General features: G+C 43.2%; 1 protein-coding gene across 1 annotated transcript in view; it reads right to left on the bottom strand.

The window, feature by feature from the left end:
• The window catches only part of IQGAP2 (IQ motif containing GTPase activating protein 2), a 339,223-nt gene that overhangs the window by 33,901 nt on the left and 281,524 nt on the right, over positions 1-23,798 (bottom strand). Inside the window, 7 exon segments of the mRNA XM_021084462.1 lie at positions 2,196-2,328; positions 5,392-5,624; positions 6,532-6,616; positions 6,969-7,109; positions 10,090-10,314; positions 12,482-12,645; positions 16,537-16,686. Of these exon segments, the coding sequence (XP_020940121.1) occupies positions 2,196-2,328; positions 5,392-5,624; positions 6,532-6,616; positions 6,969-7,109; positions 10,090-10,314; positions 12,482-12,645; positions 16,537-16,686 (1,131 nt within the window).

The raw sequence follows: 23,798 nt of genomic DNA, 5'->3' as shown, positions 1-23,798 counted from the left end.
ACAGGACAGTCTTTTCCTGTAATTCCACTTCTCCCACGTTATTACATCTGCTTCCAACATAACACATAAAGGAATTCCAAACTGGCTCATTTTTCCCAGGATTGGAATCTGTTTTCAATTCTTGTTAACAAAAGAAACAGATTATTTCTTTGGAAAGAATAAGGGTCCAAATTAATATAGTAACGCTGTCTGTCTGCTTTCCTTGGGAAAGAATCTCTCACTTTTCCTGCATGAGTTATTCCTCTCAGCACATGTGTGGTCAACATGTGGACATTTTCTTGAGATGGATAATTTACCATAAAAAAATAGATAAATGGGTCATTGCTCAAATCTGAGTAAGTCGACTTGTTCATCAGAAACATATATTTGTAACATTATTGGACATATCTGCTTGGTGATTTGGTCTGTTTATATAGACAGAAAACAAGTACAGCCTCTTTATTTAATCAACCCACTCACTCCCCCCTCAGCTGCCTATGTTTAGGGTCACTGAAAATACTGATGGCAATTTGCTTGTTGCAAATGTCAAGGAGGCTCCCTGCCCCAACTCTGAAGGAGGGAAATCAAAAGTAGAGCCAATCTTTCTGCTAAACTCATATTCAAGCTTTAGTTACTTAACCAAGCTTAATAATGAAGACTGGGGGCAAGGACAGAGCCTTTCAAAGATGTGCATTTGTTATGTTTGCCCCCATTTGTGTGGATAATCGGAAGGTGGGTGTATCCTTATCCAGGGCTTCTAGACCTTGCGTATCTGAGTCGCCTGGGATCTTGTTAGAATGCAGGTTCTGATTTCAGAGCTCTGGAGTAGATTTCTAACAAGTCCTCAGGACTTGGCTTGGGGTAGCCTGGTCTACAACTATTCTTGAAAAGGTTACATTTTAAGAATCTAGATGCTCGAGGAAATAAGCTCCAACTTGTCTTTAACAAAGAATCTCTCAATGCCAAGAAAACTGCCATACCCCCAAAATGCACCCAATACAGGCTAATGGTCGATGGTGCTGATGTTTGCACCTGGACCAGGGCGAGAGATGACGATGTAGCACAGACTGAAATCACCTGCTGCTAAGAAATGGGGCTTTCCAGAACAACAGAAGGGGAGGCTTAGCAGGCAGCTATTGTTGGGTGAGGTGTCTTCTTTTCACTCACCTGGAGCAGCCTGTTTATTCCCTCGCTATGTCCAAACACTAGAACAGAGGAATTACTTGCATTTTCCCAGAAACTTACTGGAAATGCAAAGAGAATTCCTGAAAGGGGGAGAAACAGACTGTGGGGGTGCAGGCGGTGTGGCCTTGGTGGGTGAGGAAAACCCCAGGCTGCTCTTGCTGGGCAGTGAACACACACTCACCATCCGACTGTAAAGGGAACACAGAAGAAGGAAACTTGGCTTGTCTGAGAGAAAGAGTTTTACCAACGCTTAAGAGTCAGGGAATAAACCTACCAGGTAAAAAGCATATTTCTTGGTAGATGCAAACTATTGCATTTGGAGTAGATAAGCAATGAGGTCCTGCTGCATAGCACAGGGAACTATATCCAATCGCTTGTGATGGAACATGATGGAGGATAATATGAGAAAAAGAATGTATATATATATGTGTGTATATATATGTATGTACATAAATGAAACTGGGTCACTTTGCTATACAGCAGAAATTGACAGAACACTGTAAATCACCTATAATAAAAAATTAAAAAATTGTTTTTCTTATATTAAAAAAAGGTGAACTTCTTATTTGGGAAAAGAAGGAGTTATTAATTTATAAGGGTCAGGGAATAAATAACAAAAGGTTTTTTTTTTTAGGATTAAGAATATGAAAAGAGGGAGTTCCCGTCATGGCTTAGTGGTTAACGAATCCAACTAGGAACCTTGAGGTTGCAGGTTCGATCCCTGGCCTTGCTCAGTGGGTTGAGGATCTGGCGTTGCCATGAGCTGTGGTGTAGGTCACAGATGTGGCTCGGATCCCGCGTTGCTGTGGCTCTGGCGTAGGGCGGCGGCTACAGCTCCGCTGATTCGACCCCTAGCTTGGGAACCTCCATATGCCGCAGGAGCGGCCCTGGAAAAGGCAAAAAGACAAAAAAAAAAAAAAAAGAATATGAAAAGAGCACATGCTTGCAGCAACCCCTGCAGAAGCTACACATTTTCCAGGGCAGCCATCTGAGCCCCGGGCCCTGCTGAGACCCTGGCCAACCGCACTTACCGAATGTGTACTAATGATCTCTTCAATTGAAATGTAAATGACTGGTTTGCTGACGGTCACCACATCGGTGTATTTATCCATATTAAACTTTTCTTCGGGTTCAGGGACATTGCATGCTTCTTTGAAATATTTCCTAAAGGGGGAAAAATCAAGTCTTAAGACGGAGTCAAACTGATAAGTTAAACAGCTGTATTACAATAGTGAGGAAGCTCTGTCTCTCTCTCTCTGTGTCCCCCACACCTAAGGCTGCCAGTGCTTTCCCCAAACCGTTCTTCTCTCCTTCCTCGCTTAATAAACACTTTATTCCTCGACAAACAAACAAATAACGACCCCCCCACAAAAAAAACCAAAAAAAAAAAAGAGAGAGAGAGAGTGAATAAATCTTTAAGGATGGCTAGTGCTTTGTTTTCTACCCCACATCTTGGGGGACTTATTCCAGCATCCTCCAGGCTGGTTCCTGACTGCGGAAGCCAAGTCCCTGTTTCCGGATGTTGGACGCAGCTCCTCAGCCAGGAACAGACAGAGCAGGAAGGGCCTCAGATCCCATGACTGACTCAATGGGATAAAATTATGGGCAGGTCGTTAAAAAAAATGTGACTTGAGGAGTTCCCATCGTGGCTCAGTGGTTAATGAACCCGACTAGTAACCATGAGATTGTGGGTTCGATCCCTGGCCTCGCTCAATGAGTTAAGGTTCTGGCGTTGCCATGAGCTGTGGTGTAGGTCGCAGACACGGCTTGGATCGTCTGTGACCCCTAGCCTGGGAACCTCCATACGCCACGAGTGCAGCCCTAAAAAGACAAAAGACCAAAATAAATAAATAAATAAATAAAAATGGTCCCTGAGGAGCTCCCATCGTGGCTCAGTGGAAATGGATCTGACTAGCATCCATGAGGAGACAGGTTCCATCCCTGGCCTTGTTCTGTGGGTTAAGGATCTGGCGTTGCCCTGGGCTGTGGTGTAGGCTGCAGATGCGGCTTAGATCCTGCATTGGTGTGGCTGTGGTGTAGGCTGATGGCTATAGCTCTGATTTGACTCCTATCCTGGGAAGCTCCATGTGCTGTGGATACAGCCCAAAAAAGAAAAAAGAGGTCCCTGAAATTTAAACAAAAACGTCAAGGCTGACATCTAAGAATCAAGTCTTTTTCAAAGAAAACAATCCTAAACGCAATTAATCAAATCTGCAACTTTAACTGGCACCAATTCCTGGGCCTTCCATACCCCTTCAGTGTTTCTGTTACCAATATGACAAACATTCCCACTTAAGCCTACTCTATAGTTGATCCAGACAACACTTGCTGGCTGGAAAGGCTGTTAAGACCAAACGCACAAATACATACAATGCCACCTTCCTCCAGTGCTCAGACTCTTAAAAGTCTGCTATTTTAAGCTACAGTAAATTTCACCAGAGAGATGAAGAAAAGCCAGGTGCTTTACAGTCATGGTTTGGGAGGGATCCCTTGCACAGATAGAACAGATATTTCACTCTCTAAGTCTGTAAACGTTTCATATGCCTGTAATTGTCCTCAGCATATCTCCTAAGGGCACCCAAGGCTTATGCCCAAGACCTCTGCCTTCCCACCCCAAGGTGGGCGGAGAGTAAATGGCAGGCAGCCATGTGCCCATGTGACAGACGGGTCTTACTGCACTTTTTGGGCTACAATTTTTCATGAGTTGCTGAGGAATGTAAAGGATAAATATGAGTGGAAGAGAAAAAAAAAAGAGGAATTTAAGAGAGGAAGGGAGGCTTTTGGTTTTGTTTCTTTTTAAAGGAAGAAGAATTGAAAACATCGGTGTTTGGTAGGAATCATCTGAGGGAGAAGGAAGTAAAAAGAGGTTCTAATAGCACATCAGGACTTTCAAGAAATGGATGTGACTTTTTTTAGTCAGTGAGAAGACCTCAAATGAGCAGCTTGAGAAAATCAAGACTTCCCACAGTAAGAGGATTTGGGAGAAATTTCTCACAAAAGGCTCCAAACTCCAAACAGAGATGAATGATCATGAGCTACCTTGGTCAGGAGATAAATCACTGGTGCAGAGGAAAACGGAGAAAAGGGGAAATTGATCATTTTCCAAGCGGGGCATGAAAGGAGCTACCCTGATGTCATACTTGGATGACTTCCTGACTGAAGGGCAGAAAAAGGACCAGGAACAAGGTGAAAGCGGTCCCTCCAAGAGTCTCACAGGATCATGTCTTCCTGCTACACTCCCCGCTCTCAGGTCCCCATGCAATGATTAGTGAGACAGCGTGGAAAGCTTGCAGCGTCAACAGACTTAAGTCTGACATGGGCATTTAAGAGATGCTCCAGATTAGCACGGAACATATTCACACACCATCCTCAACAAGCACAGAAGCGGGATTTTCCCAACCTTCCACAATCAAAGCCTCAGTTTCCTGCTATTGTTTGATGCAGATAAGGCAAGTTTTTCCTAAATGGACAAAACAAAACCCTCTCTGTAAGTTCAAAAAAAGCACAAGTCAGCTATTTTGATTTTTTTTTTTTTTTTTTTTGTCTTCTGTCTTTTAGGGCCGCACCTGCAGCAAATGGTAGTTCCCAGGCTGGGGATCTAATCGAAGCTGATGCTGCCAGCCTACACCACAGCCACAGCACCACAGTATCTGAGCCCCGTCTGCGACCTACACCACAGCTCACAGCAACGCCAGATCCTTAACCCACTGAGTGAGGGCAGGGATCGAACCCTCAACCTCATGGTTCCTAGTCGGCTTCGTTTCCCCTGAGCCACAATGGGAACTGTTGTTCTGATTTTGTTAATTCTAAGTAGTACAAGCCTATAGTGTACGAAGAATAAATATTTCATTTTTTTCTTCTTTTCCTTTTTTTTTTTTTTTTTGGCCATGCCCACTATACAGAGGTTCCGGGGACAGGGAGCAACCCAAGCCACAGCAGTGACAACACCGGGTCCTCAACCCTCTGAGCCACTGGGGAACTCCAATACATATTTCATTTCGTCAACAACAGAATCATCCCTATAGGGAGGACTCAATGTAGCGGGGAAACTGGGGCCATGTGTGGGATGGGGAACAGGAGACAGAAGTAACCTGGCCTGCTTGCTCCTCCCTCCACAGAAGAAGAAATGCATGCAGCCCACTGTCCCCCCAGGTTCCCCCCCCCCAATTCCTGCTCTGGGCACAAAACACACATTATTCTTTCCGCAAAGGCAATGACCGCTCTCACCTGAACTCCTGATATGTCTCTGACAAATAATTGTTCATAGATGCGAGATGCTCATTTTCTCCTTCAAAGAGCTTGTTGGAGGCTGCATGCTGAAGAACTTTGGCCACTGATCCCAAGTTTCTCCTCTGGTCGGAATTTATCTGCCCTCCCGCTGTCATGTCGATGATATCAAAGCCATCTGGAGCTACGATGGCTGGGTTCATGTACCGATAGTACAGGAGGTTCCCAACAATCTGGAGTAATGCAGAAGAAAAGATTAATTTTGAGAGAGAAAAATCTTGAGTTTAGAGGGTTTTTAATTTTTCAATTTTTATTTTCTTTGTCTTGTTAGGGCTGCACCCACGGCACATGGAGGTTCCCAAGGCCAGGGGTCAAGGCGGAGCTGTAGCCACCAGCCTACACCACAGCCACAGCAATGAAGTATCTGAGCCGTGTCTGTGACCTACACCACAGCTCACGGCAATGCCGGATCCTTAACCTACTGAGCAAGGCCAGGGATCGAACCTGAGTCCTCATAGATGCCAGTCAGGTTCGTTAACCGCTGAGCCATGATGGGAACTCCAACAGTTTGGAGGGGTTTTTTTAAAGTTAATATCAATTGACATTTCCCAAGGAAGTGAATCGTTTTTTGATCTGAATTATAACAGAGTTAAGGTTGTGAACGTCATCACACGTTACTAACAGAGCTGACAAAATTCTTTTTGGTGAAAATAGGCTTTTGCCCCCAAATTCTCTAATATAAAGAATCTCAATAATGTGTAAGAGTTCCAAATGAACCACAGAATAAGCAGTAATTTGTTTTTTTTAGGGCCGCACATGCAGCATATGGAAGTTCTCAGGCAAGGGGTCGAATCGGAGCTGCATATGCAACCTATGTTGTGGCTCATGGCAATACCAAATCCTTAACCCACTGAGCTGGGCCAGGGATCGAACCCACATCCTCATGGATACTAGTTGGTTTCGTAACCCACTAAACCACAACAGGAACTCTGCAGTAATCTTGATCTCCATTAGACATAGAAGAGTTGCTATTTATTATAAATAGTCATATAAGGGGAAAATTTTGACAAAATGGTGTGTTGGTCATTTTGGCTCATACCCCCAAGAGAAGCTACAGAGAGAGGACCCTTGAAAATCTACCTTTAAGAGCTCATCCTCTGTTGCATCAGGAAATTTCTCATGGATCGAATTCTTCAGTACTTTGGCTATATACCTCAATCCATAACTACATGGAAAACAGATGACAAAAGAAAATAATGGAAAAAGGCTAAGTGAGGAAGAAACACACAGCAGTTGTTCCAGTCCACTAAAGCCCAGCAGTTTTCCTAAAAATTTAACAGAAAATGAGATGGTAACAGAATCACAGGACTGCCAAGGAAGACGGCAACTGAGTACGGTTTTGTATCGTCTCCTCTTCGGAGAACAGTTATGATGCGAAAATGCAAATGTTGGCAAACTTTTCAACCAGTAAACACAACATGAGGGCTACCTCCTGTCTTCACGACTGGGGTTTATCTCACAGAGTATTGCAGGAGCGCTCAGCCAAGAGTGTTAAAGTCACTGCATCTACAACTTACGGCAGTAGATCAAGCGAGGAAATGATGGAATTTAGGACTTTGTCGGTGACCCTTCTCAGGTTCTCAATGGAAGCCTCCAGTTTGTTTTTCACCTCGGGGTAGGTCAGAGCTTGTTCTGTGGTCACATCATAAGGCAGGTTGCTGAAAACACAACAAGGGCTTCTGATCACTGGGAGAATTAGTTCCACACATTTGTATCCTTACCAAGCTGGTTCTACGGTCAAGTTTTCTGCCATGTGAACCGGAGTTTGCCCAATGACCCCAGGGATAAAACATTGTTGGGGGGTGGGGAGGGGAACTCCACATGTCTTCATGGAACCCTCTGCCACCAGTGCAGCGGGGTGACTCTAGGCTCTCCATGTGGGCTTTTCCAGCAAAGTAACAGGCAGACCCAGGTAATGTGGACCCAGCTAACTTTCTCTCTCTCTTATTATAAAAAGCAGTATGGAATTCCCTTCATGGCTCAGCAGTTAGCAAACCTGACTAGGATCCATGAGGACGCAGGTTTGATCCCTGGCCTCGCTCAGTGGATTAAGGATCTAGGGTTGCCATGATCTGTGGTGTAGTTTGAAGACACAGCTCAGATCTAGCATTGCTGTGGCTGTAGTGTAGGCTGGCAGCTGCAGCTTCGATTCGACCCCTAGCCTGGGAACTTCCATATGCCATGGGTGTGGCCATAAAAAGCAAAAAAAAAAAAAAAAAAAAAAAAGGCAGTATGTTCTGGAGTTCCTGCTGTGGCACAGTGGGATGAGAATCTAACTGCAGCAGCTTGGGTTGCTACGGAGGTACGGGCTCCATCCTCAGCCCAGCACAGTGGGTTAAAGGATCAAGCATTGCCACAGCTGCAGTGCAGGTGGCAGCTGCGGCTCGGATTCAATTCCTAGAACTTACATGTGCCACAGGTATGGTCATAAAAAAATAAAAAGAAACATGTTCTTTATAGAAAAAAATTGCATAAAAGCAAACAAGAAAACAATACTGACCCAAAGACAATCACTTTTCATATTTACTGCTTAACTTTCTAGGTCCTTCTCTACACCTGTCTGTATAGGCCTCAGACATTCCTGGATATCAGAAAGTTCACGTATATACACGTCTATACAGATCCTATATGTGTTTGTATATACATGCCTAATTCTTTTTCAATAGACAATGAGTTAATGGCAGGTCCCACTGTGGCGCAGCAGAAATGAACCCATGAGGACATGGGTTCAATTCCTGGCCTCGTTCAGTGGATTAGAGGGTCCAGTGTTGCTGTGGCTATGGTGTAGACTGACAGCTGCTGTTCCAATTAGACCCCTAGCCTCCTAGCCTTGGAACTTCCACATGCTGCAGGTGCGGCCCTAAAAAGAAAAAAAAAAAAGAAAGAAAGAAAACAAAATGAGTTACTGTACCAAACATGAACATTTTTCTCAGGCCAACAAACTTATTTCTATGCCACTGTTCCAAACAGTTATTTACTCTTCCATTTTGTACTATACAAACATTTATTTAACAGATTCCCCAAAACTAAATATTTTGACTTCCCCCATCTTTTTCTATTGCAAGCAGTGCTGCAATAACCACCCATGTAATTCTCTGTGCATATCTCAATTATTTCACAAGGCATCCTTTTGCAGGAAATAAAAAGCTGAGGTTACTTAGATGTACCCAGAGTAAGCCAATCCCATTGACGTGCTTATGCTCACACACCCACGTTACTTGGTGACTATAAAAAGTACGTATTATCATGGAGTTCCCGTCGCGGCGCAGTGGTTAACAAATCCGACTAGGAACCATGAGGTTGCGGGTTCGATCCCTGCCCTTGCTCAGTGGGTTAAGGATCTGGCGTTGCTGTGAGCTGTGGTGTAGGTTGCAGACGAGGCTGTGGCCGTGGTGTAGGCTGGCGGCTACAGCTCCGATTAGACTCCTAGCTGGGGAACCTCCATATGCCACGGGTGCGGCCCTAGAAAAAGGCAAAAAGACCAAAAAAAAAAAAAGAAAAAAGAAAAAAAAAAGTAGGTATTGTCAGGTGAAGAGAAAGCTTGTGTGCCATTTCTATGCCCAGGTTTAGAAACACATACACAAAAAAAGCCAAGGGAGAGAACTATAGAAGTTGTGGCTTTAAGAATCAATTGGTGCTTCCCACTCCTGGGCATCTATCCAGAGAAAACCATGACATGAAAAGAGACATGTACTCCAATGTTCACTGCAGCACTATAGGCAATAGCCAAGACATGGAAACAACATAAATGTCCATCGACAGAGGAGTGGATAAAGAAGATGTGGTACATACACACAATGGAATATTACTCAGCTGTTAAAAGGAAAGAAATAACGGCATTTCCAGCAAAATGGATGGACTTAGAAAGAAATTATTATGCTAAGTGAAGTCAGTCAGACCATGAGACACCAACATCAAATGCTATCACTTACATGTGGAATCTAAAAAAAGGACACAATTGGAGTTCCCATCATGGCTCAGTAGTTAACAAATCCTACTAAGAACCATGAGGTTGTGGGTTCGATCCCTGGCCTTGCTTAGTGGGTAAAGGGTCTGGCATTGCCATGAGCTGTGGTATAGGTCACAGACACGGCTCGGATCCCTCGTTGCTGTGGCTGTGGTATAGGCTGGAGGCTACAGCTCCAATTAGACCCCTAGCCTGAGAACCTCTATATGCCACAAGTGCAGGCCTAGAGAAGAAAATAAAAATAAATTTAAAAAGGACACAGTGAGCTTCTTTGCAGAACAGATACTGACTCACAGACTTTGAAAAACTTATGGTTTCCAAATGAGACAGGTTCAGGGGTGGGGGAATACACTGAGGGTTTGGGATGGAAATGCTGTAAAATTTGGTTGTGATGATTGTTGTCCACCTATAAATGTAATAAAATTCATTAAGTAATTTAAAAAAAAAGAATCAATGGGTAGGAGAATTTGAAAATACCATGTATTCTCAAGAGGAGCAGGAGTCCCAGAATGTGGCCTGCACAATCCAAGGGAGGTCCTGACCTCTTGGATTGAAAATTGATTTATACTGTACATTTTGTTCTTTAACTGACTGGAAGGGTATGTAGAAATACACATGTTGAAATGATCATGATACACGCTTGAGCAGCAGCAGCGTCCTGGCTTCACTACCTGGCTTCTCCAGTCTGCGTTTCAAGCTGGTTGACCCAGGCCTTGTAGACCTCGACGGGGCTCGTGTTGATCATCAGGGACTTGTCATCAATGATCTCTTTCACCACCGGAGCCAGGAGCTGGCGCAGCGTGTTCTGCCCACGGGCACCTCTGTTGAAGCTGACGACCATCTTGATGACTGTGGGGTTCCCGGTAACTATATCCTGGACCTGGTCCACCTTTGATCTGAAAAAAGCCCAAACCGGACAAAATGGTTTGTCTCTGTGGATAGAGGTTTTTAAGCAGAGTATATTCGCTTTGGCAGCCAGGGGCTTCATGGTAAAAGAGTGTGCAATTTAAAAGGCAACTATCGGGGGTTCTCATTGTGGCTCAGAGGTTAATGATCCTGACTCGTATCCATGAGGATGCAGGTTTGATCCCTGGCCTCGCTCAGAGGGTTATGGATCTGGCATTGCTGTGAGCTATGGTGTGGGTCACAGATGAGGCTTGGATCTGGCATGGCTGTGGCTGTGGCTGGTGGCTACGGCTCTAATTCGACCCCTAGCCTGGGAACTTTGTATGCTGTGGGTGCAGCCCTAAAAAGATTAAAATAATAATAATAATGATAATAATGTGACACTGTACAAGCATCATGCTGCCTATCTCCTTCCTGGAGTTAGTCTTGAATTTCCTTTTTTTTTTTTTTTTGCTGGATAGTTTCACCCATATGTTCTGCATGTAAAACTCAAACTCAGGGTGTGGAAAATCTAAGCTGTACCTTTTTCTTTGCACTCCCCTGTTTACTTGAACTGTGTAGCTCCAATTTATCCTGAGCATACACAGCCAGTAGATCAATCTTCTAAAAACTGAAAGTGGTCATGTCCCTGTGCCCCCCTCTCAAACACCGTACACAGCTTCCCAGAAAGTAAGGGGTCTCAGCACTCAGGCCAGTATTCAGCATCCTTCACGATCTGGCCCAACTGGTTTTTCCAGCTTCATTTCCTGGTGGTCACTAATTAACTCAACTCTTGCCTAGACTCATCTGCTTTCTTGCCCCTTGACCCACGCTGTTTCAAATCACCATTGTGCCTTATTTCCCTTTTCCATTGCTTCTTATAAAAACTGTAGATATTCCTCAAGGTTTGGGGTCACTTTCTCCCTCTTGCATAAAACCTTTACCTATTGACCTAATTGGGATTTTTCTTTCTGTCCCTTTGATCTGTTACCCTAAGCATATCATTCATTGAGTAACCTACCTAGTTATACGGTGCAGCATGGATTTCTCATAAATCCTATCTCCTGTGCTGCCTTGAGGACACCCTGAAGGCAGATGTATGTGGTAACAGCTTCAGGGACCCAAAGGATTAGCATCACTTATAGGATCCAGAATTCAGGAAGGCGATTAAGATCCATCTAGTTGGCTAAGGGCATTCCTCATGTTTTTTTTTTCCCCCCTCATTAATTATAGGTACCTATACTTTTTTTTTTTTTTACATTAACTGAGTCAGAAAATAAATTAGCAAAAAAGTAGCTTAAGTTACAATAAGAAGCAGAGATCATTATCCTCATCTGTTTATGGCTTTATAATTCATGAAGTTTTAATTTAAGATAAATTTTCTCATTGACATTCGAAAAGCTTTGTATATTTGCAAAATCAAAAGTGAAGAATTTAGGAGTTCCCATTGTGGCTCTTTGGTAATGAACCTGACTATTATCCATGAGGACACAGGTTCGATCACTGGCCTTGCTCAGTGGGTTAAGGATCCGGTGTTGCTGTGAGCTGCGGTGTAGGTCAAAGACGAGGCTCAGATCTGGCGTTGCTGTGGCTGTGGTGCAGGCCAGCAGCTGCAGCTCTGATTCCACCCCTAGCCTGGGAACCTCCATATGCCTTGAGTGCGGCTCTAAAAAGACAAAAAAAAAAAAAAAAAAAAAAAAAGTGAATTTCGCACCGGAAAAGGTAAAACTGATGGGGAAGGTTGTTCTTTTATCTTTTGGCCATTTCTTGGGCCACTTCTGCAGCATCTGGAGGTTCCCAGGCTAGGGGTCAAATCGGAGCTATAGCCGCCGGCCTACACCACAGCCACAGCAATGCCAGATCCAAGCTGAGTCTGCAACCTACACCACAGCTCACGGCAATGCTGGATCCTTAACCCACTGAGCAAGGCCAGGGATCGAACCCGCAATCCCACGGTTCCTGGTCGGATTCGTTAACCACTGAGCCACGACGGGAACTCCGAGAGAAGGCTGTTCTTGAATACAATTATGATGATGTAGAAATGTCTCCAAAAATTAGGGATATTTGAATATGTATAAATAACTTAAAAGAATAATGTTTAAATTATTTTCGTAAATCCAAGATAGCTACCATTAACAAAAGGTATTGATATTTTTACATATACGCTTATATACATACTTTATTTCTTCTTCCAGAGCAGTTTTAAAAAGCTTGAGGAGTAGATACTCTTCTCGCTGATTGGAAGCATAGTTGTATAATGTGAAAATAACAGTATCCATAAACTTAGTTGACTTGTTCTGCGGCATCTGGAAAATCAGCTTAGCCAGGTATAAAGGATTGGTCTAAAGAAAAGAGGAAAGAAGAAACCCCCCAACAAAAATTATACGTTAAAATATTATTAAAGCAAAGAAAAGCATCCAATTCCTCATTCCTTAAAGGTTGTTCTTCTAGACGTAAAAAGCATACAGAAGTGTATCTGGGAGTTCCCGTTGTGGCATAGCGGAAACGAATCCGATGAGGAACCATGAGTGTGGGTTTGATCCTTGGCCTCACTCAGCGGGTTAAGGATCTGGCATTGCTGTGAGCTGTGGTATAGGTCACAGATGCAACTTGGATCCTGCATTGCTGTGGCTGTGGTGCAGGCCATCAGCTGTATCTCTGATTGGGTCCCTAGCCTGGGAACCTCCATATGCCGTGGGTGTGACCCTAAAAAGCAAAAAAAAAAAAAGTGTATCCTGGCACATATTATTAAGACTTTAGAAGGTAGCAGCTAACAATAATACCATGCCAGAGGAAGTTATATAGAAAGCTATGCTAGGATTTATTTTTTTGGCTATACCCACAGCATGCGCAAGTTCCTGGGCCAGGGATTGAACCCACGCCACAGCAGGGACAACACCAGATCCTTAACCCACTGGGCCACCAGGGAACTCCAGAAAGTTATGGCAGGATTTAAGTTTTATATACTATGTCATGACATATTTAATAGAATATAATTGTAGTAAGTATGCTTTACACTGTTCACCTTTTGGAGCCACATAGGAATATTTATGGTAGAAACAGAGAAGGGGGGGCTAACAGATCTAGTTTCCAAAGAAACTGGCAAGGGCCCAGCTATACAGACTGTTGTAGGAGGATTGATGAGTGAATGGAAGGAAACACATCCCATAATCTGAAACTAGAAAGAAAAAGATAAGGAAAACATGTGGAGACAGTGCCACGGACAAAGAGTGAGAAGGCAGGAAAGAGGTAGAGAGGCTAAGAGAAGGGTGAAAGTCAGGAGAGTTAATGGGGAAATGACAAGGGGAAAAAAAGGACAATTTACAAGAGTGACAAGAATTTTAAAACATTGACAAGGAGCCTTGAAAGCTCAGCTGAGGAGAGTGTTCAAGGCCTGGAGCACGAGTCCTCATGCTAACGTGGTTTTTCTCCAGGAGCTACACCAACCAGACGGAGGAAAAAAATAATACCAACCAGACGGAGGAAAAAAATAATACCAACCAGAAGAGAAAAAAAATAATACTTAGGTTTCAGAGAAATTTAAGAGTCCTTCTCTTCATCTTCCTTCCAAGGAGAAAAAAAACCTTTTCCTTACGTGGAAACCAGTATTTAATATCCTCAAGCAGTTTGGCTTTAAGGGTTTTAAGAAAATCCAAATTCTAGTTTAGTTCACCACTTAGACTTCCTTTCAAGCTTGTAAAGATTGAAATTTTATGAAAAAGCAGCTCAAGACAACTTTTTTTCCTTAGAGTTCTGGGGTGATTCCTCTCCCACACAAAGCATATGGGATTATAAGGAAGGCTAATGACTCCAAAGCTGAAGAGGCCCACCCCTTATTCCTCTCAGATGACCTCAAAACTTTAAATGTATGCTTATACTGAAGAGACAAGCCCAGAGTAAAACCTGTACCACCTGACCTGCTGCTTTGGCTAAGAAATTCCAAAGGCCAGACTCCCTATCACTGGCTTGTCTATAGTTTCCTCATTGGTCTTAGGAGAGAGAAGAAAAGGTGGAGAAACACACCTTATATTTTTTTTCTTTTTCTTTTTTTGGGGGGCTCTTTAGGGCTGTACCCTCAGCATATGGAGGTTCCCAGGCTAAGGGTCGAATTGGAGCTGGAGCTGCTGGCCTATATGCCAGAGCCACGGCAATGCCGGATCCTCAACCCAAAGAGCGAGGCCAGGGATCAAACCTGTGTCTTCATGGATACTAGTTATTCGTTTCTGCTGAGCCATGACAGGAACTCCATTATCTGATTTCTTGACACTCCACTCAGTACAACTAAATGGTAGTGTCCTGGTTCCATCAGTTATGAATTGTCCAGGGAATAAAACTTGGTGGAATTACTCTAAACATACTCCGGTGATTTTTCTCCTTTCCACTCAAGAGTTCCCACTAACAGAAGAGGGTAAATAACACAAACCTTAGGCCAATGAAGACATTTTCAATTTTCTAAATGACACAAATTCTATCAATATTCAATAGGCGGAGTTCCCCTTGTGGCTCAGCGGGTTAAGGACTTGACCTAGTCTCCACAAGGATAGGAGTTTGACCCCTGGCTTTGCTCAGTGGGTTAAGGATATGGCATAGCCACAAGCAGTGGCACAGGTCACAGATGCGGCTTGGATCTGGTGTTGCTGTGGCTGTGGTGTAGGCCTGCAGCTGTAGCTCTGATTTGACTCCTGGTCTGGGAACTTCCATAAGCCACAGGTGTGGCCATAAAAAGGAAAAAAAAAATCCAACACCTGGAAACTAAATCCTAAAGAAGTTTTATGCACTTTGAAGTTCATGGATGCCAAAAATGATAAATGTCTAAGATTAAATTTCGTACTGGTGGATGGCTATAACCCTAATTTCAGCAATCTAGCATGAGCATAATTTCACCTTTCTAGCATTGAGGGAGTTCCCCTTCTTTCTGGAAAGGTAGTTGTCAAGCCCTGGATTCCTCAGGACAATCCTCTTTTAACATTTTTCCTTCTATGCTGCCACACTGTGGACATTTGGGGCACTACACCTGTTTGCCCATCTAGTCTAAGTAGAGGATTCTCAACTTTACCAAAATGAACCAAACTCAACATTTCTTCTCTCAATGAGTCTAGCCACACCTGGTTTGTGGTTTGGGTAATGTGTTCTCTGTGCACCTAATGCCAACGATGTCCTCAAGCAAAGATTCAATCATCTCCAGACTTTACAGAATCACTGCCACCAGCAGTGGCCCCAGGTACACCTGACTTTTAAGGTAGAACTGCTGATTCACCTCTTTTAGCAAAGTTTTTCTGCCTTAGTGCAGGCTTCCTTTTTTCTCTATCATTTATTGTTTCCTTTGGGACTCATCGTATGTGTTGGTCAGGTGGATAGGGTGAATCAGTGTTCAAACAAAACAGAAACTGGTCCACCCAAGTCTAGCTGTAACCAGTTCAACTTAGTTCTCACTCACATTCTGGAAGCAGTGGAAAATTACTGTTCATTTGGATCACAGAGAGGCCAAGGAAATAATGCAAACAAGGGCAGGTTAGTTCTAGTACATATCCGGTCTTCATCGTTCCTAAGTTCTTCATGATTGACAGCTTTTGCTTATATAATTAGACTTACACAATTTCTGCAGAGAATTGTAGTATAATGTAGCATGGCTGAAGTCTGAAGTCAAACTGCCTGGGTCGGAGTTCCCGTCGTGGCGCAGTGGTTAACGAATCCGAGTAGGAACCATGAGATTGCGGGTTCGGTCCCTGGCCTTGCTCAGTGGGTTAACGATCCGGCGTTGCCATGAGCTGTGGTGTAGGTTGCAGACGCAGCCCGGATCCCACATTGCTGTGGCTCTGGCGTAGGCCGGTGGCTACAGCTCCGATTTGACCCCTAGCCTGGGAACTTCCATATGCTGCAGGAGCAGTCCAAGAAACAGCAAAAAAAAAAAAAGACCAAAAAAAAAAAAAAAAAAAAAAAAAAAAACTGCCTGGGTCTCCATACCATTGCTTTACCGTTTACTGGCTGCATCTCAGTTTTCTTATATGTAACGTGGGAATAACAGTAACAATTATTTTTTGAGGGTTCTCAGGCTTTTACTAAGAAATAAATGAGATAATGTGTGTAAAGTACCTAGAATGGCACTTGGTACTTAGCAGGGGCTCAGCACATGTAAATTCTGACAGCTTTAGCCTGAGAGAGGGCCCGCTGTAAACCACCACCATGGAACAAAGCATTTAACCCAAACTCACAGAGAAAGACATTGTTCTCACCTGTAAAAGATAAAAAAGCTGCTGATATGTTTCCAGTGTTTTCCTCCGCTCTTTACTCAAACTTTTAATTCCCTGGTTGTCAGTGCTATTCAGTATTTCCATTTCTCCGCCTTTTTTCTTATTCAGTTTCGTTCTGTGTGAAATTACATCCTGGGGAAAAAAGTTATAAAATTACTACATTTGCTTCTGGTACTCTTTATCTCTTCCCTTCAGATACACCTGGAGAAGATCAATTTCCCACATTTCTCCCATGAAAAACAAAGGAATAGGGAATGTTAAATTAAGGAAATCTATCTTTCAGGTGAATTTGGCTTTTGTGATATTTTCTCCAAAGTTGTATGCATTTGCTCTTCAGATGTGATGTTGACTCCCAAGAAATTCAATAGGGAATGAATAGTCTTTTCAACAAATGATGCTGGGACAAACAGATATCCAGTTTCCAGGGGAAGAAAAAAAAAAAAAAAAGACCCCTAACGCACCCCACAAAAATTAACTCAAAAGAGATCAGAGAACTAAGTGTAAAAGCTAAAACTATGAACTCTTGAAAGAATACCTAGGTATAAATAGTTAAATACTTGTCGCCCTGGATTAGGCAATGGTTTCTTATTTGTGTTTGTGTGTGTGTGTCAACTTATTTAATGATTTTCCTCTTGATGGACAGTTAGTTTCTTGTACGTGCATCTTCGCGCATGTAGGAAATGGTTTCTTAGCTATGACACCAAATACACTAGTGAAAAAAAAAGATAAATGAGACTTCATGAAAATTAAAAGCTTTGCACTTCAAAGGATGCCCTGTTGATAAAACGAAAGACAATCCATAGAATGGGATAAAATATTTGCAAGTCTTGTCTTGGATAAGGGACTTGTATCTATATTATAAAGAACTTTTACATCTCCAAAATAAAAAGACAGGAGTCGGTGAGGATGTGGAGAAATAGGAAACTTCGTACCCTGCTGGGAGGAATGTAAAATGGTACAGCCATTTAAACTATCTAGGCAGGGAGTTCCCTTTGTGGCTCAGCAGTTAACAAACCCAACTAGGATCCATGAGGATGCGGGTTCGATCCCTGGGCTCACTCAGTGGGCTAAGGATCCGGCGTTGCTATGAGCTACGGTGGCTCTGATTCTCTCTAGGCTGGGAACTTCCATATGCCACAGGTGTGGCCCTAAAAAGCAAAAATAATCTAGGCCGTTTCTCCAAAGTTAAACACAGAGTTACCACATGACCCAGCAATTCCACTCTTGGGCATACACCCAAAAGAACCGAAAAACGTATGTCCCTACAAAAATGTGTACATGAATGGCCAGAGCAGAATTATTCATAATAGCTGCAGAGGAAACAGCTCAAATGGCCATCAATAGATGAATGGACAAACAAAATGGGGTATGTCCATTCAACATAATGTTACTTTTTAATAAAGAGGAATATAGTACGAAGTCATGCTACAACATGGGGAACCATAAAAACACTATGCGAAGTAAAAGAAGCTGTTCACAACAGACCACATATTGTGTGATTCCAGAATCACGTGAAATAACCCAGAACAGGCAAATCTATTAAGCTGGAAAGGAGATTAAAGGTTGCTCTGGCTGGTGGTTGGAAGGAATAAGTAGTGACGGCTAATGAATATGGGTGTTTTTTTCTTCTGTTTCTTTTTGGAACTGAAATACTATTCACATACTATAAAGTTTATCCCTTTAAAGAGTACAGTTCAGTGCTATTTAGTATTATTCACAAGATTGTGCAACCATCGCCACTAATTCCAGAACATTTGCTTTGGGGTTTCTTTTGGGGGTGATGAGAATGTTCTAGAGTCAGACAGATGTGATGGTTGCACAATTTTGGGAATATATGAAACACCACTAAATTGTAACCTTTAAATGAATGAATTCTATCTTTTCAATACGTAAAAAGCACTGGCCAAAAATATGCAGCGTAGAAATTAATTAGAGATGGAAGGGAAAAGAAGTCTGTAAATGCCTAACAAAGTTAAGTTTCTCCCCCACCCCCAATCATGCTCTTTTAACCATTTACAGGGATTGTTGGAAAGTGTCACTAAAATCATGTCAAGTGGTTGCCTCAGGCGACTGTGTCCCCTTCAGGGGCTTAAAGGGTAATGAACCAGAGTAGGTTCTTTAGATAAGGGTCTATCAAACATTTTTATGGAGACCCATAGTCAAAAATGCATTTTATATCTTTTATTTGTAAACACACCCATACACACTATATGAAACAATACTTACTCCTACTACTGGGATATACTCTGATATTTTCCATTTGTTTTTGTTCTATTCCATTTGTTAGACAGCAGATATGACCCATTAAATTGATTTCATGGGAGTTCCCACCGTGGCTCAGCGGAAATGAATCTAACTAGTATACATGATGATGGCCTCGCTCCATGGGTCAGGGATCCAGCATTGCCTTGAGCTGTGGTGTAGGTCCAAATTTGGCTCCGATCCTGCGTTGCTGTGGCTGAGATGCAGGCCAGCAGCTGTAGCTCAGATTTGACCCCTAGCCTGGGAACCTCCATATGCTGTGGGTACAGTGCTAAAAAAAAAAAAAAGCAAGGAAAAAAAAGTTGATTTCATGACCCATTAATGACACATGACTTACGTGAAAGCCACAGCTCTAGAATGCCTTCTTGGCCACTTAACATTGGGTCACTGTCCCACAGAGGAGGTGGCAAGGAAGTGGTTTTCCCTAAGACTTCTTCCATCTGTTTCCCTGAGCTCTTAGCCCAACCTCCACATGAGGGGTCTTTTTGCAGCCAGTATGGGGATGGGCCAGCACTGTCCCTTTGTGGTGGCCCTCCAGGGACTTCAGGCACCACAGTGCTTTGCCGTGCATGCACTGCTGGCCATCTAGGATCCTTAGCCCCAGTCTGCCACACGCAGGTAGGGACTCCAAGGCATTTTGACAACAAAAACATGTGCCTGTCCCCACTTGCAATTATCCCAGGCAGGAGAACCACTGTATAGGACAAGCTCTAAATCTGCTTACCTCCTACCTTCCTCTTCTCCCATAGCTGGAGTCAGTTTACAGGGAGACAAAAAATCTGCCCCCCACCCCAACACAACAACAACAAAAACAACATCCTCGGAGCTTTGAGATTAGATAGTTTTACATGGTTCTAATTCGTTGTCTTCCAGGTCATAACGTCATACTTTCTCATTCTCAGAGAGGGGCAACCCTGACCGAGTCCTATATGTCTGTTCCCCCTATGGGGGAAGAGGGGACTGGAGTTGCATTTCTATAAAAATTTTTAAAACCAGTCATAATGGAAAAAAATAAAAATCATTATATAAAAAAATAGTAGAGTTAAAAAAAAAGGTGACAATCCCTTCACTTATTTCACAAATATATAAATTACCTTTGAGATGAAGAAAGGAAGCATAGTTACCACCGGATGGAAGTTAAAGAGGCAGCAGCAGCTTGATAGCCTTAGACATCACTAGGCTAACTGGCTTAGAGCTCCATTTACCCCAGGTTTCCCCTCTTCAAATAACTTGAAATGTGTAGGTCATTCAATTCCCTCAAATATATGCAATAAATTAATTACAGAACCATTATTACTTTGCTTTCTAGGGTTGCACTAGTGGGATATGAAGGTTCCCAGGCTAGGGGTCAAATCAGAGCTGCAGCTGCCGGCCTACCCCCCAGCCACAGCAACGCGGGATCCTAGCAGTGTCTGTGACCTACACCACAGCTCACAGCAACGCTGGATCCTTAACCCACTGAGCAAGGCCAGGGATCGAACCTGCATCCTCATGGACTCTAGTTGGGTTCATTTCTGCTGCACCACAACAGGGACTCCTAAATTGATTATCTTGACTTCTAATATATGGAGGGAAAAAAAATTTTGGTACTTATAACCTCTGCACTCTTCCCCCCAATTTCATTGGAGATAGCTCCGGCAACTGGACACTTTTCTTGTGTTTTGTTACAGACCTCATCTTTAGGGTGGCCTTTCCTGACACATAGAGAAGAGAAGAGAGGATGGGGTGGTAAGCCAGCTCTGGGGCAGAACGAAATTCCTTTGCATTATTAATAGACTTGGTGAAGAGAGGACAGGAAGAGCCACGGAAGAAGGGAAATAGCAAAGTCAAATGCTGAGCCCGGGAGGGGAAGTGGGGGGGGGGCGGGGGTGGCGAGAGCCAGCAGCTGTGCAGAGGGAACGTCTGTGTGCTGGAGACCCAAGGACAGGGCTGCGCACTTGAACGTGATAAGCCCTTCCTCTTTCCTCCCTGTGAAATCACACTTGGCTCCCAGGAGCTCTGGTGTGAATGGAGGTTGGCTTTGGGAAGCCTGAAGGTGGACCAAAGTCAAGCCAGGCAGGGCTTCCAAAGAAATGCACGTCCTTCTTTTTTTTTTTTTTTTTTTGCTTTTCAGGGCTGCATCTGCGGCATATGGAGGTTCCTAGGTTAGGGGTTGAATCAGAGCTACAGCTGCCAGCCCACATCATAGCCACAGTAATGCCAGATCTGAGCCACGTCTGTGACCTACACCACAGCTCACAGCAACACTGGATCCTTAACCCACTGAGCAAGGCCAGGGATCGAACCTGCAACCTCATGGTTCCTAGTAGGATTGCTTCCGCTGCGCCACGATGGGAACTCTGCATGCTTATTAACAGAAAATTTCATGTCCTCTATTCTTATCGATAAATATCAAACATTTGAGGAATACTGAATTGAAGGAACAAGAGTATTGAACGTGTTCATAACATTCCCACATCTCTGTGTCGCCTCAATTGCCACCATCTTTTCCCTCCCCCTGATAACAGAGTATCTGCCTGCAGGTATGATGTCATAGCGTACGAACATCTGTAGAAAGTGTGGACTTAGGAGCCATAAACATATGGTATCTGGATATTATAATGAGCTTTGGGATCTTGCTCAGGACAACTGCTCTAAGACTCAGTTTCCTTACATCTATAAAATGGACTCAATAATAGCAATCTTACTGAGTTGCTGTAAAGATGAAAAACAATCCATGTGGGAGTTGTCTGATGGCCGAGTGGTGCAAGGATCTGGTGTTGTCCCTGCTGTGGCGTGGATTTAACTCCTGGTCTAGGAACTTCTGCATGCCCTGGGGTGCAGCCACCCCCCCCCACAAAAAAAACCCCACACTCAATCCAGATAAAGCATTTAGCACATTTTCCAGTGACAAAAACAAGGCTCAGAGAGGTGAAGGAACATGCCCAAGGAAACGTGCTAATATAAGCAGCCAAGAGGTGTACTTAAGCAATAAAAGAAATTTCAATTCTGGGTTTCAGGTAGCCCTGGCCTGTTAAATCTGCATTCAGGTGATACATCCATGGGCATGTTAGTGATTTGAAATTACTTTCTGTTTCCATGTAGGATTTTTTCCCTTCAAGCTAATTTGAGTCTAGACCTTTCCTCCTCCTTATTCCTGCCAGAAACGTCTACGTTAGCTCTTTTTTCCATTCCCAAACGTTTTTGTCTGCCTAAAACCAGTATTACGCATTTCGCTCGCCCACTGACTTTCTGAGGTTCCTAGAAAAAATGCCAATTTTAAAAGAATTGTAAAATACATGGTGACTAGAGAGAATGGGAGTTGCTCTGTAAGAACTAAGCCACTTCTCTTGAATATCTTTTTTTTCCCTCAAGGCATGGTTCATTATTAAAGGAAAAAAAAAAGTAAAAAGAAGGTTAATTCTACCAATGCAAAGAAAAATCGTTTAATTTTTTTCTTAAGTGTACATATTTTTTACAATAAATGAAATCATATTGTTTCAGTTACTATTTGCTTCTCCATTATATTGTGACCTTTGCTCCTGTCCTTAAATATTCTTCCGAAACATTTATTTTTAGTGGTTGTGTAACATACCTGTTAGACTGGTTCTATTGTCCTCTGTTGTTTTAGGGTTTGGGTTGTTTCCAATTATTTCACTACTATGAATAAAGCAAAAGCACTATTCTTATCATCTAACCAAAAATGCCACTATCAATACGATGAAAACGTAGAGATTTGATAATCACTAGTTTAACTTCCAGGCAACGTGTGTTAAATATTCATTTGACAACCTAAACTGAGAACTTAGTTTCACAATGCTATCCATTACTAATGCTTTAAGGACAGTTTAAACATTCATAAAGACCCGAAAACCGGCCACATTTGTATTTCCACAAGCTAGATATTTCTACTACTTAGTCTTTTGCAATGAAGCCTTTATTTTAAAAGGCAAGGCATTTCCTGTTTACAACTTTATGGGACTAGGGTAAAACAAGAGTTGAAGGCTATAAAAGGTCCTTCTGGAATATATTATACTTTAAAAGTTTTCATGTGTGTCAAACAATACAAACACATTATTCTTTTTTAAAAGGCCAAAGTACTCTTGTTTTTCCTGGATGAAAAAACAGAGAGTTAAATGCAGAACATTTATTTTTTATTTTTTGGTCTTTTTGTCTTTTAGGGCCGCACCCACAGCATATGGAGGTTCCCAGGCTACAGGTCCAATCAGAGCTACAGTTACTGGCCTGCACCCACAGCCACGGCAACGCAGGATCCGAGCCATGTCTGCGACCCACACCACAGCTCATGGGAACACCGCATCCTTAACCCACTGAGCGAGGCCAGGGATTGAACCTGCATCCTCATGGATGCTAGTCGGCTCCGTTAACCGCTGAGCCACGACGGGAACTCCAATGCAGAACATGTAAATTGCAGTGTTATTCCCTAATCTTTAGAAAAGACGTAGAAAAGACGATCGTTTCCTATCTTATACTTGCTCTAGTATTTTCTCAGTGCTATTTCGCTGGTGTTTCTGTGAGGGCTGGAAACCAGAGCAGGGCATTCTCTTCTCCACTTAGCTGGGGGCCTCCTGGGCCTGCTCATCTCGTCTTCCAGACCCACACTGGAAGCTGGCTTTCCACCTCTGAGCCACTGCAGCCTTCTCAGAGCATCCAGAAGGTCAACCTCCTGACCTGTCTGTTTTCCCAAAATTGATGTGGGGCAAGAATAGGGACATGGAGAGAGGTCTTACCCTAGAAAGCTCCTTTCCTTGAATAAAAATGAAACTTCCAGAGTTCCCGTCAGTGGCTCAGTGGTTAACAAATCCGACTAGGAACCATGAGGTTGCGGGTTCGGTCCCTGGCCTTGCTCAGTGGGTTAAGGATCTGATGAGCTGTGGTGTAGATCGCAGACGTGGCTTGGATCCTGAGTTGCTGTGGCTCTGGCGCAGGCCAGTGGCTACAGCTCTGATTTGACCCCTAGCCTGGAACCTTCCATATGCTGC

This window comes from Sus scrofa, chromosome 2 (genome assembly GCF_000003025.6).
Source record: "Sus scrofa isolate TJ Tabasco breed Duroc chromosome 2, Sscrofa11.1, whole genome shotgun sequence".
NCBI classification, from domain to species: domain Eukaryota; kingdom Metazoa; phylum Chordata; class Mammalia; order Artiodactyla; family Suidae; genus Sus; species Sus scrofa.
The sequence above is the reverse complement of the archived record's forward strand: the minus strand, read 5'-3'. Positions and strand labels throughout refer to the sequence as shown.